The sequence below is a fragment of the Urocampus carinirostris genome, chromosome 11 (assembly GCF_059441175.1).
Source record: "Urocampus carinirostris isolate Australia breed hairy pipefish chromosome 11, RoL_Ucar_1.0, whole genome shotgun sequence".
NCBI lineage: Eukaryota > Metazoa > Chordata > Actinopteri > Syngnathiformes > Syngnathidae > Urocampus > Urocampus carinirostris.
In genome coordinates, this window is record NC_142359.1 from 5,977,365 (window position 1) to 5,989,807 (window position 12,443).

General features: G+C 41.4%; 1 protein-coding gene across 7 annotated transcripts in view; it reads right to left on the reverse strand.

Annotated features, from left to right (window-relative positions):
- Nucleotides 1–12,443, reverse strand: part of cracr2ab (calcium release activated channel regulator 2Ab) — a 33,835-nt gene that overhangs the window by 8,725 nt on the left and 12,667 nt on the right. For 3 of the 7 annotated variants that reach the window (XM_088347216.1, XM_088347217.1, XM_088347218.1), the window contains exons 7-15: nt 12,139–12,234; nt 11,881–12,068; nt 9,002–9,073; nt 8,893–8,941; nt 8,738–8,823; nt 8,081–8,615; nt 6,213–6,348; nt 2,566–2,647; nt 27–141 (exon numbers count right to left, since the gene is read on the reverse strand). In XM_088347216.1, the coding sequence (XP_088203342.1) occupies nt 27–141; nt 2,566–2,647; nt 6,213–6,348; nt 8,081–8,615; nt 8,738–8,823; nt 8,893–8,941; nt 9,002–9,073; nt 11,881–12,068; nt 12,139–12,234 (1,359 nt within the window). The remainder of the gene's footprint in view (nt 1–26; nt 142–2,565; nt 2,648–6,212; nt 6,349–8,080; nt 8,616–8,737; nt 8,824–8,892; nt 8,942–9,001; nt 9,074–11,880; nt 12,069–12,138; nt 12,235–12,443) is intronic. The other 4 variants (XM_088347221.1, XM_088347219.1, XM_088347220.1 and 1 more) reach the window with 4 other exon arrangements.

Consider the following 12,443-nt stretch of genomic DNA (forward strand, 5'->3'; position numbering starts at 1 on the left):
GGGCGGGGGCGCTCCCGAGGCCGAACCTTGACGTTGGCGAGCCACGGCCTCACAGCCTTGAAGCTTTCCTCCAGCGTGACGTCGTACATCACCACCACTCCGTCGGCCTTGCGGAAGAACTGCTTGGTGATGCTGCGGTACCTGTGCCAACCAATTTGTCAACCGCCATAAACCTCCACGAATGCATCGTGGGCTGCTGCCAATTCTAAGAGTCGTTCTTGGTGATTTATCAGCGCTTTCTGCTGAGCTGGCGATTTCCAGAAGAGATGAAATTGGCGAGCAAAAGGAAGGAGGGATGCTCACTAGTGTTCCCTCTAAGCTGCGCGTGTGTGCAATTTAGAGGCAGCGCACAAGAAAATCTAGCCAGCGCACAAAAATGAGGGCTCAAAATGACTCATTAAGAAGCGACTTAAGTCAAAGTTACAGTGCATGAAGGTCAAAATACACGGGTTCCCCTGACGTTGTGTCCTAAATGCGATATTTTGAAGTCGAGTAAAGTTGAGTAAAGTTAGTAGAGTTTGTCGAGAACCGGCTTCTTCGGCTCGTCTCAGTAAAAGGAACCAGCTCCTTCGGGTCCTAAACGGCTCTTCAGGTTGTTTTTAATAATAATAATAATAATAATTTCCTTTGTATTGTCATTCTTTGTAACAATGTACACAGAACGAAATGTCGATACACCTGACCCGTTGTAGCGAGCCGATGCAGCCGCAGCCAACAGAATTAACTGGATTTGCTGGCCCGGCCCGAAAGGGGCCCGAAATTACATATTTTATTTATAAGGAGGGGTGATTTATGATAACAAATTAAACTCTGCCTTTTGTTACAACATCTAGGCCTAAGTTAAATAAAACTGTATAAACATTTACATCTTTTATATTTCTGTGTCTGCACTGCAGATGTTACATTAAGCGACAATCTGTCATTGACGTTTTTTTTTTTTTGAGGTAGCGAAAACATTTAAGGGCGTCCGTCATTTTGACGACTTGATCATTGGGCCATAATCCACAGCAGCAGTAGTAGTACGTCCTTAAGATTTTAGCGCAGCACTTTCATTGAGGGGGTGTTGACGTGTTGTGCCCTTTTCCGACTCCTATGCAAATTCCCCCCCGCCCTGATCGTATTCTATATAAAACGCTTATTAAAACAATAAAGCGAGCTAATTATAATAATTGGGAGATCCTAGTCTATATAACGCGTTTATTTAAACAATAAAGCGCGATCGTATTTTACAAAATGCGTTTTTATTAATGCGGATGGAAAAGTCACCAACGTCACTGTACGCTATGATTTCCGCAATCACAACTAATTGTACACAAATAATATTTATTTGATTTACTATAATATCCGTATGTAATGTCTTTTTTATTGTGAATGAAACCCTGGTTGCATTGGATCCCGCGGTGTAAACAAATTGTTGTTTTTTTCATTTAAAATCGGAGGGGGGGAGGAATTTGCATATTTCCTCGTCAGTTCTCCTCTCTTGAGTTTATCCTTAACTTCTTGTTGGTCCGACTCCATATCGGGGATACCAGGCCAAAATCACGCGAATTTGCGGAGGGGAAGATTATTAAGAGGACAGCATTCACGTCACGTCACGTGCACAGAGCAGAGCATGCTCTGGCTCCGTTAAAAGCAATTACAGCTCCTTCTCCGTTTTATCCAAATTATTTATTTTATAACAAGTATTCCTTGGTCTAGTATCCATACATAGTTTAAGTATATATTTTTAATGAACATATATTTATAATTATTAATTAATTTAAAAAAAAAAAAAGCAGGACCGAACCCGACCCGACCCGACCGTATGACTGACATTTCAGGCCCGACCCGGCCCGAAATTGCCTCGGGTTCGGGTTCGGGTTCGGGCCATAAATCTTAGGTCTAATCCCAACATGACCAAATATTATGTAAAATTATGCAAAAAATGACTTAAAGGAAGGGGGGAATAGAACAAAAAAGAAAAAAATACCAAAATGAAAAAGTATGAAAAGCTGAGAAAAAAAGAAAGAAGAGGAAGAGGAAAAAAAGAAGGAAAAATTTAGGAAAAAGCCAGAAAAAAAGAAAAGAAAGAAATGTAGGAAAAAAAGGAAATAGAGAACAAAAAGAAAAAAGCAACAGCTCGGAAAAAATAAACACAATGAGATTTTTTTTAAAGGAATTTAAAAAAAAGTAGAAAAAAAACACGGAAAAAAGAAGAAAATGTTAGTGTTGCATTCAAATAATTTCCAATGATATCAAGTGAATCGTGTTGCCAACATTGTACTTCCACTAAAAAATGTGATTAAGTACAGTTCTGTATCTTACAAGCGACGAAATAAGCCCCCAAAAATGTTAATAATATGCGACAAAATATATCGGGAAATAAAAAGTAATGGATATCTTGTGAAAGAATTGTAAGAACAAACAATGTTTGCAGGCCGTACAACCTTTTTGGACATGTTTGATAATTAATTATCTTGCCACACTTGGGATTATGGTTGCTCACTGTTGTTTCAAGCGTTGCTCACCGACTTTGTGTGAACGCTCAGACCCGTAAGGAAAATTACAGGGAACATTGATGCTCACCTTTCTTGGCCGGCCGTGTCCCAAAGCTGCATAGCGATCTGCATATTGTTCAAGGTTAACGTCTTCACGCTGAAGTCGATGCCTGAAGAAAATTCAAAATTGTCACAAACCCAAAATGGCGGTGAAGTTTCTTTGCAACTCCGGTGTTTATAAAAGAAGTTTAAAACATGGAAATGAATACAGTGGGACCTCGGTTATTGCGGTTAATGGGGATCAAAACCACGCGCGAAAAGTGAAAATCTGCGAAGTAGTGAAAAAAAAAAAAAACCTTTGCATCAGTTTTGCGGATGTTCTTCTCTTCCTTCTTTATGTACCGTCCGTGGATTCATCCAGGCCATATTGTCAGGCTACGCTCGCGTAGCTATTTCCTGCTTTCAACTTGTCCAATCAACTCACTTTTTCATTAATCGTTAACATCTTTCACTATTTTTTCGGTTCACTAGATGCACCAAGGGATAAAGAGCGTTTGGGAGGCATCACGAAGGGCTTTAAAAAACTTTTAGACTTAAAAAATCACCGCGAGACAAAGGCTAACTGACTGCGAGCTATGGCGAGAAGCGTACAGTACTGTACTGTATACGAGGTAAGCGTGGTCTACTGTAGTGAATGGGCCAATGGGAAATCGAGTATTCAGCGAGTGCTGGCCAATGAGCTTGCGTTTTCGGCCGTGACGCTTAGCGTATACGTGCATTTTTTTGTGTTTTAAAATTTGGTAAAATGATGATATATATATATATACCACAGCCATATCCCCCTAGTGGGAGGTGGCTAGAGTCATTTCTGACTCTTTTTGGGAGATTGATTTAGAGGAGGGGATTCCCAGCCCCCTCGCTCAACCCAATTGAGGTGTTGGGAGTCATTAGGTGACCAAACCCTCCAATTCCAACCCCTAATGCTGAACGCCAAGCAGGGAGGCAACGGGTACCAATGTTTAAGTCTTAGGTATGACTCGGCCGAGGCTTGAACCACAACCTCCCAGTCTCGGGGCAGGCGCCATACCCCCAAGGCCACCGAGCTGGCAATTACTAATTCTAATTGAATATTTTTTTTCAAATTTTGTAAAATAATGTAATTTCTAAGTTTAATGTAATATTTTCCATTTATGTAAATTCTTTATTTTTTTAATTGATATTATTATTTTTATTTTTTTAAACTATTATTATTTTTTAGGCCCGCGAAGCTCTGAACCCGTGAACGTCGAACCGCGAAGTAGCGAGGTACCACTGTAGTTGGACATTGTTTGATCTGGTCTTGTAAATTGTTCCATAGTTTGACTCCACACACAGACACACACATACTTTTCCTGGTGGTTCTCACCTTTGGGAGTTTGAATTTACTACAGCCCCTTAAGTTATAATTTCTCTCTTTCCAAATGAATAAGTTATGGATGTTTTCTGGCACTATGTTTTTGTTGACCTTAAATAGCAGTTGTGCAGTGAAAAATGTTACTAAATCATCCAATTTTAATAATTTAGACTGCAGGAATAAAATATTAGTATGATCTCGATATCCTACCCTGTGATTGGTTCTAATTGCATGTTTTGGGGGGATAAAAAGGGGCTGTATTGAAATATGTAAATGCATATGTATATAAAAAAGAAAAAGACGATGTACTTATGTTCTTAAGTGAAAAGAGACGCCAACCATGCAATAGATGTGTTTTTTAACTGGCATGCCGTGAGAACATGTGTGCCGCAAGAAAGTTCTCATTCTGCAAAAAAACATGCCAATGTTCAATATATAGTGGAACCTCGGTTTTCGAACGCCTCTCAGTTCGAACAAATCGGTTCTCGACCCCAAATTTCGAGAAATTCTCGCTTCGCTTTTCGTTCAAAAAATCGGAGTTCGAACGCCGGTACGCTGGGGGCGATGCTGAGCGGCGTACGAGTGTAGATTGCCCCCACCCCTCGTGAAGAACTGTTGTCACGGCAACGCGCACTCCTTTTCTGTTTTCGTTTTTCAAAAGCGGTGAAGGGAGTGTTTTAACTCCTAATTATGCCTCGGAAGAAGGTCGGTGCAAGCAGCAAAGTTGCTACAGGTGAAAAAAGAGGAGTAGTGCGTACAACTATTGCATTTAAGAAAGAAATAAGAGCAAAATATGATATATTCAGGAATACAGCATGGCTTCTGCAGACAACCGCCAAGGTAAGAAATCCTACTCATAATTCTTTTCTTTATCCTTTAACCGCTCACCACTTGTTGTGGAGACCCGGGTGCTAAATGACGTGTAAACGACCTGATTTTTTTATTTTTACACGTTCATGTTAGCGTAATCTTTCGTACAGAAGCCTGGGTTAGCTTCATGTTTACCTTCGTGGTAAACATTTAGGGTGTTGGAACGGATTAAAACAATTTTACATGACTTTTAATGGGAAAAAAACGACTTCGGTGATCGTACAAATCGGTTTTCGTACAAAGAAATGGAACGGATTATGGTCGAGAACCGAGGTTCCACTGTATTTGCTTTCTTCCAGTGATCAGCTGAGAAAAAGTAACAGCGATGTCATATACATGCAATGAATGTTATAAGTAGATTTATAATGAACTTCATTTAAAAATGTTGTTCTGTTATATATTCAGATGATCAATCCTTAATACATTACACAAGAATGTTTTTTTTTTTTGCAATGAGTCGTCTTATTGTGTTTCACGTTGTGAAAAATGGGGCAGGCAATTTTGTCTGCCCTGGTGTCCGCTAACTTTTTCTCATGAGTTTCAGACACTGCTTTTTGTTTCAGGGCTAAACCGAATTCGGTACAGAAAAGCTCCTTTCACATCAAGTATCCTGACCAGCTGTATCTCTGTGTGGTGTGGAGGCTGCAGCGCTTCCGACTGGGGTAGTGTGAGGAGGGTGACGAGGACAGCAGAGAAAATCATCGGGACTTCTCTCCCCTCCATTCAGGACATTGGCCAGAAACGCTGCCTATCCCAAGCTAAGAACATTATCAGGGACCCCTCTCACCCCCATCATGGACTGTTCACTCTGCTAGCCTCTGGGAAGAGGTCCTGCTGTGTGTGGTGCAGGACCACCAGGTTCCACAATAGTCTTGTCCCCCTGGCCATTAGACTGTTAAATGGTCAATCAAACACATAGTAAATCTAACTGCTGCTAATCTGTACATCTGTTGGTTTTGTTTGACTTTTTGCACTACTGGCAGTTCTTTATAGCTAGCCACTCCTTGCACATCTGTTTCTCTGCACTATTGTACTTACAGCGTTATTGTTACAGTGTTATTGTTACTGTTTACCTGACTTGTTTACCTGACTGCCCTTTTTGCACATCTGGTTAGCTGCTCCTCTTGCACTATTTGCGCTACTGTAAAATACTATTCATAGCCATAATTATTTAGTATATTATTAGTACTCAATACTCCAACTCAATACAACATTTTATTTATATCTGTACATTCAAGGAAACTGTGCGGGTCAGATGTATAGACATTTCGTTCTGTATACACGTGTACTAGAATGACAATAAAGTAGATCTGAATCTGAATCTGAATCTGAACACCAAAGTGTGTGCACAAACATTTCATAAAAGATGAAAGGGAGAAACAATCCTGACTGACATCTTATTGGGACTTTACGAGCCTTTTCATGTGACTTGCACACTTTCGCCTTAGCATGAATGGAAGGAAAAGACTGACCCACAGTAGCTGCGGTAGACGGGTGGAAATGTCCCTCGCAGAAGGAGCGCAGGAGTGAAGTCTTGCCCACGCTGGAGTTGCCCACCAAAACAACCTTAAACAGACGACTGGGGCCTAAGACGGGCATTTCCGCCACCTAAAATCAAAGAAATGAAGTCATGAAGGACTGATTGTGGTTTTCCTGACACTGCTACGTTTCAGAGTGAACTTGAACCTGGGCTTTTTGGTTAAAATCAGTGTGGTTTGCATGGAGGGAGGCACAGTTACCTGTCAGCAGTGTTCTGGTTTCCCCGTGTCCCTGCGTCCTAGACGCATCATTTTTACTGGGGACGCATCGTCTCAAATCAACGTGCGTCCCTGGGACGCAATTTTTTGACCAATTGTCATTTTTACCCGATTACATTACACAGATTTACCGCACTCCAATCTTTTCGTCAGGCAGATCCGCCATTGTTGTTTTGGTCTCGCGGTTCGACTTTTCGTCTGCACGCCGATCTCGGCAAACGAGATCTCGTTGTTTCGAGATTACGTCATTGTTGTGGTGGTTGTCGTCGAGGGAAGGTGAAAGCTAAGTATGCCTCCGAAAAAACAGTTAGTATTAGGTGAAAATCAACACAAAATCGGTAATTTCTTCAGTGTCAGTAATAAGTCGAAACTTAATGCAGAAAGTGATAACAACGGCAATAATTCCGGCACGAAAAAACGGCGGAGAAATTCTTCGGAAGATGGCGAAGGCAAGGAAAACACGCGTGTTGAAGCCAACGATTCGACGAAAGAAAACAAACAAAAGAATACTCCTAGCAAGGACTTTTCTGCCAAAATGGACTCAATTATATTCCTGGTGACGCTATGAGGAGGATGATAATGGATTGGACCTTCAGAAGGCATTACAACTGTAGCGGGACAGCAAACTACAAAGAATATATGAACTGAAAAATCTGAAGTGATAACTTGCTTTGTATTACCAATTAACTGCGATGATTAAAACTGCACGAATATATAGACTAATATTTCAGCAATATTATTTTGAATAATGTTCAATATTGTTGTGAACTGAAAAATCTTGACGTGATAACTGATTTGTATTACCAATAAACTGTGATGATTAAAACTGAATGAATATATAGATTTAGATTATATATTTTTCGCCGATTTACAATCCTCCAATGATAAAAAGGAACCGCCCCCTTTACCTCCGAATAACTTTAGCCAATAGTGACAGATTCAAATGATGATTGACACATTGGTTAGGAAATGTAACGCCGGTATATAAATCCCAGCACACACCGCGGACAACTTCGCCTTCGGGGGAAAATCTAGTCGGCGGCTGCTTGCTTTAGTTGCAAGAATTAATATTGATCCATATATAAGCCGCACTGTATTATAAGACGCATGGTCAGCTTTTGAAAAAAATAAAGGCTTTTAGGTGCGCCTTATAGTGCGGAAAATACGGAAATAATAACAATAATAGTCTTCATAATAATACTAATAATAACCCTAAATCCGCTGTGTTACGGTTAGATCACTAGAAATCTAAATAAAAAAAGCGAGGCAACATGGTAGCATGAGTTTAAATAGCATGATGAGGAGATACAACCAATGCCTTGTCCTATGTCATCAACGCTCATTGCCGGGATCCGGGCTTAATTCCCGTTGCATCCAATGTTGAGCAAATGTGATCGGTGGTATGTGTCGAATACTATAATTTAAATCTAATAAACCTCACAACTTTGAGATTATTAATGGTTAAAAAAAGAAGTGGGTGTATATATGAATAAATAGGGCCCAGTATAAAATAACCAAAAGAAACCGGGTGGTTCTCAAACACTGATCCAGGAAGTGGTTTAAAAAGTGTTGATGTGACATACATGCTGGGTCTCCTTCCCGACTGGCTGTCCTCGTGGGGACATGGGGGTCTTCTTGGTTCGATGGAACTGTTCCGTTTTCCTGGTCTGTGGGTTGCATTCTAAATCACTGTGCACCTCCTCACCATCTTCTTCCTCGCTTAGTTGGTGCAGGAGGAGCTGCGGCCCCCCCTGCAGGAGGTGAGGCAGATGGTCCTCTTCGATGGAGATGACTCTGCGCAGGGGCCACCCGCCCGGGGGGGAGTCCAGCAACTCCTCCTCGATTTCGGGCTTGGTCTCGGGCCTCTTGGCTCGCTCTCTGGTGGACCTCCTGAAACTAGAAGACCTGGTGATGGCCTTTTTGCCCTTGGCCCTGACGTTGTGAGATTTTGGGGGAACAGGGCCGCTGTAGCCGTTGGCCAAGCCGGCACTCTTCTTCACGGAATTGAGGGCGTCGTCCTCACTAGAGGAGGAGGAAGCAACAAACACGATTTGAAGGTGCTCTATAGGCAAGGCCTCCAGACACTGATAGGAGGAGCCATCCGGCACCAGTGGAGATCTTTAGAAACGGGAGAAACAGAGGATGTCCCTGAATGTTAAATGGATGGATTATGCTCCCCAAAAAGACAGATATCCTCTGTTTTTCCTCTTTTACAACATCACAATGACGAGGGAAGTCACCTTTTGGCAGGGTGGCTGGTATCGTCAAATAGGTTGGCCAAACCGGCTCGCTGCTTCTGCTTCTTCCTCAGAGAAGTTCTCGGCTGCTTTTGCCCCAAGAAAAGGAAATGACTAAATCGTTCTACTTACGTGATTATAAGTTTAAAACTCCTTACCACACCAGAGCAGATGTCACGCTCGTCCTTTAGATGTTTGTTCATCTCCCTGGGAAAACACAAATGGAAAAAGTAGGAAGAATAAAAAAGAAGCAAAACATTGATGTACCTGAGGAGGTCCAGCTGCTTCATGAGGCTTTGCTTCTCTCTTTGAAGTCCTTCGGTCACTCTGTACATTTCCCTTTAAGAAAAAAATGAGATTGGAATACGTTTCAGAATAAAATAAACCATAACTTGATGCTCTAGAGCTGCACAGACCATAGATTACTGCAAACTACAGACTATTATGACACCATCCCCTGATCTAAAAGCCACATGAGGGCAAGGAAAAACTCCAAAACCTTAACATGAGGTAAATGAAGAAACCTTGAGAAGGGACCGCACATGAGGTTATCCAGGATGACCAGGCTGCAACGGATGTTGCAATAACAAAGCACAGCTGTATATATAAAATGTTTAAGGGGCATTATGTACCAAAAACAAAATTTGTCTGGAGCTGCAAAAAAATAAAAATCATTGGCCTTGGGGGTAGAGCGCCCACCCCGAGACTGGGAGGTTGCTGGCTCAAGGTGAAGCTCATGTTATGTAAAATAATTTCCCGACCTATGTGTACTTTCAAAAATGCCCAAGATAGTGCATGTGATCGAACCTCCTGGATGGATATTGATATCTTTTTGTTATTTCTATTTTTCATATATATAAATAGTATGATGTTGGTTAAAATTCATTGTAAACATTAAAAAAAACACTATACGATCTCTTGTTAAAAGTATCTTGTTAAAATGGATGTAAAAATGTATTGGGATCGTTGATATTCTAAAATATATTCTATGTAAACTGAAAAGAAAGCTCTTTGATATGTTTTTGTGGGCAGTCTAAGAGCGCGCTGCCAACGAGATCAAAGCCAGCAGAGGAGCTTACCACGTGTTGTGTTGTGACTCATTCATTTGCAGCAACTCTAATCAAAACCTCATCATCCAGTCCAGCGTTAATGTGGATCTTTGGGTTATCTATACATGGGGCGGCAGTAGCTCAGGAGGTAGAGCGATCGTTTTAGGATTAAAGGGATCCCAGTTCGAATCCCGGCTTGTCCGTGTTACATGTCGAAGTGTCCTTGGGTAAGACATTGAACCCCCAATTACCCCCAATAAGCAGGTTAGCGCCTTACATGGCTGCAAGGCCGCTATTGGGAAATGTGAAACACAATGTAAAGCGCTTTGGGAAGTCACGGACTTGAAAAGCGCTATAGAAATGCAGATCATTTCATTTCATTTCATTACATTATTTTATAGTGTTTTTACCGCTTCATTGTTATTTTTTTATTTTTACAGAAAGGGTTGCCAACCAAGGGCAGCACGGCGGCACAGTTCATGTCACGTCTCCTGCGTGGGTTCAAATCCAGCTCCAGACTTCTTGTGCGGAGTTTGTATGTTCTCCCCGTGCTTGTGTGGGTTTCTTCCGGGAACTCCAGTTTCCTCCCACATTCCAAAAACATGCTTGTCAGGTTTATTGGCCGGTCTGAATTGTCCCTATAAGTGTGAATGAGCAAACGAAGTGTCTGTGTGCCCTGCGATTGGCTGGCTACCAGTTCAGGGTGTCCCCTGCCCTCTGCCCCAAGATAACTGGGATGGGCTCCAACACTTCTGGGACCCTACTGAGGATAAGCGGTGCAGCTAATGGATGGATGGATGGATAGTTCATGTATTTTGGGGTATTATTTAAATCTCTTAAATAAATGAACTTGTATCTAACACTCGAAGGCACTACATATTACATACTGCCCCTTTAAATGCTTTATGATATAACACCTTAAAAAATGTCCCAAAATGGGATACAATATGTCCTATAATTTAAAAATGTAACCCAGCCTTTGTTGCAGGATTTTAACCCCAAGAGGTACGAGGTTTGTATTGTGTACGAGTGTAGGAAGCAGTGTTCCCTCTAAACTGCGCGCGCTCGCACATTCTCAGCGCGCAAGAAAATCTAGCCAGCGCACAAAAATCAGGGCTCAAAATTACTAATTAAGAAGCGACTTAAGTCAAAGTTACAGTGCATGAAGGTTAAAATACATGGGTTCCCCTGACGTTGTGTCCGAAATGCGGTATTTTGAAGTCGAGTCGAAGTAGAACGAAGTTGAGTAAAGTTAGTAGAGTTTGTCGAGAACCGGCTTCTTCGGCTCGGCTCACTAAAAGGAACCGGCTCTTTCGGGTCCTAAACGGCTCTTCGGGTTGTTTTTGCTTCTTTAATCCCAACATGACCAAATATCATGTAAAATTATGCACAAAATGACTTAAAGGAAGGGGGAACAGAACAAAAGAGAAAAAAATACCAAAATGAAAAAGGAGTGAAAAGCTGAGAAAAAAAGAAACAAAAGGAAGAGAAAAAAAGATTGGAAAAAAGCCAGAAAAAAAGAAAAAGAAATGTAGGAAAAAAGTAAATAGAGAACAAAAAGAAAAAAGTAACAGCTCAGAAAAAAATAAACACAATGAGATTTTTTTTTTAAAGGAATTTTTAAAAAAGTAGAAAAAAAACACGGAAAAAGTAGAAAAAGTTTGTGTTGCATTCAAATAATTTCCAATGATATCAAGTGAATCTTGTTGCCAACATTGTACTTCCGCTAAAAAATGTGATTAAGTACAGTTCTGTATCTTACAACCGACTCAATAAGCCCCCAAAAATGTTAATATTATGCGACAAAATATATCAGGAAATAAAAAGAAATGGATATCTTGTGAAAGAATTGTAAGAGCAGTACAACCTTTGCAATCGTACATGAGTCAATTCATTCAAAAGATAAAAATTATTTTGGATTGCCGGAAACTCAGCAAAATGTAACGTGATGTCAAGTTTTGGACATGTTTGATCATTAATTATCTTGCCACACTGGGGATTATGGTGGCTCACTGTTGTTTCAAGCGCTGCTCACCGACTTTGTGTCAACGTTCAGACCCGTAAGGAAAATTACAGGGAACATTGGTAGGAACCTACATTTCTTTCTCCTGGTGCAGGCGGGCGGCCTGCCCCTGCAGCACAGCTAGCTGGTCCTGGGCCACCAGAAGCTCCTGGCTGGTGCTCTCCAACGCCCGTGCCAGCTCGTCGTTGGTCACTTTCAGTTTGATGTTCTCCTCGTTGCTCTCCTGCTTCTCACTGTTAAGTTCACGGCACTCCGTCTCCAACTACGAAAACACACGGAAGATTTGGGACAAGAAAATGAGTAAGAAGTAGTAATGGTAAGCAAATTCTTACCCTCTTCTGCTTCTGGAAAAGCTGCTCTAGCTCTTTTTCCTTGGAGGACAGCTGGTCTTCCAGGTCCTGGCTTCTTGACTGGAGGCGCTCCGAGTCCTATGGGGTTAAAGTTGACAAGGGAGCACAGAGTTATATACCTCAAAATACACTGGATAGGAATGGAAATGCCATCAGCATCCACAGTGGCTTGCGAAACTATTTGCCCCCCTAGAACTTTGTGCCCTTTTGCCACAGACTTCAAACATAAAGATACAAAACTGTAATTTCTTGTGACGCATCTACAATAAGCGGGACACAATCATGAA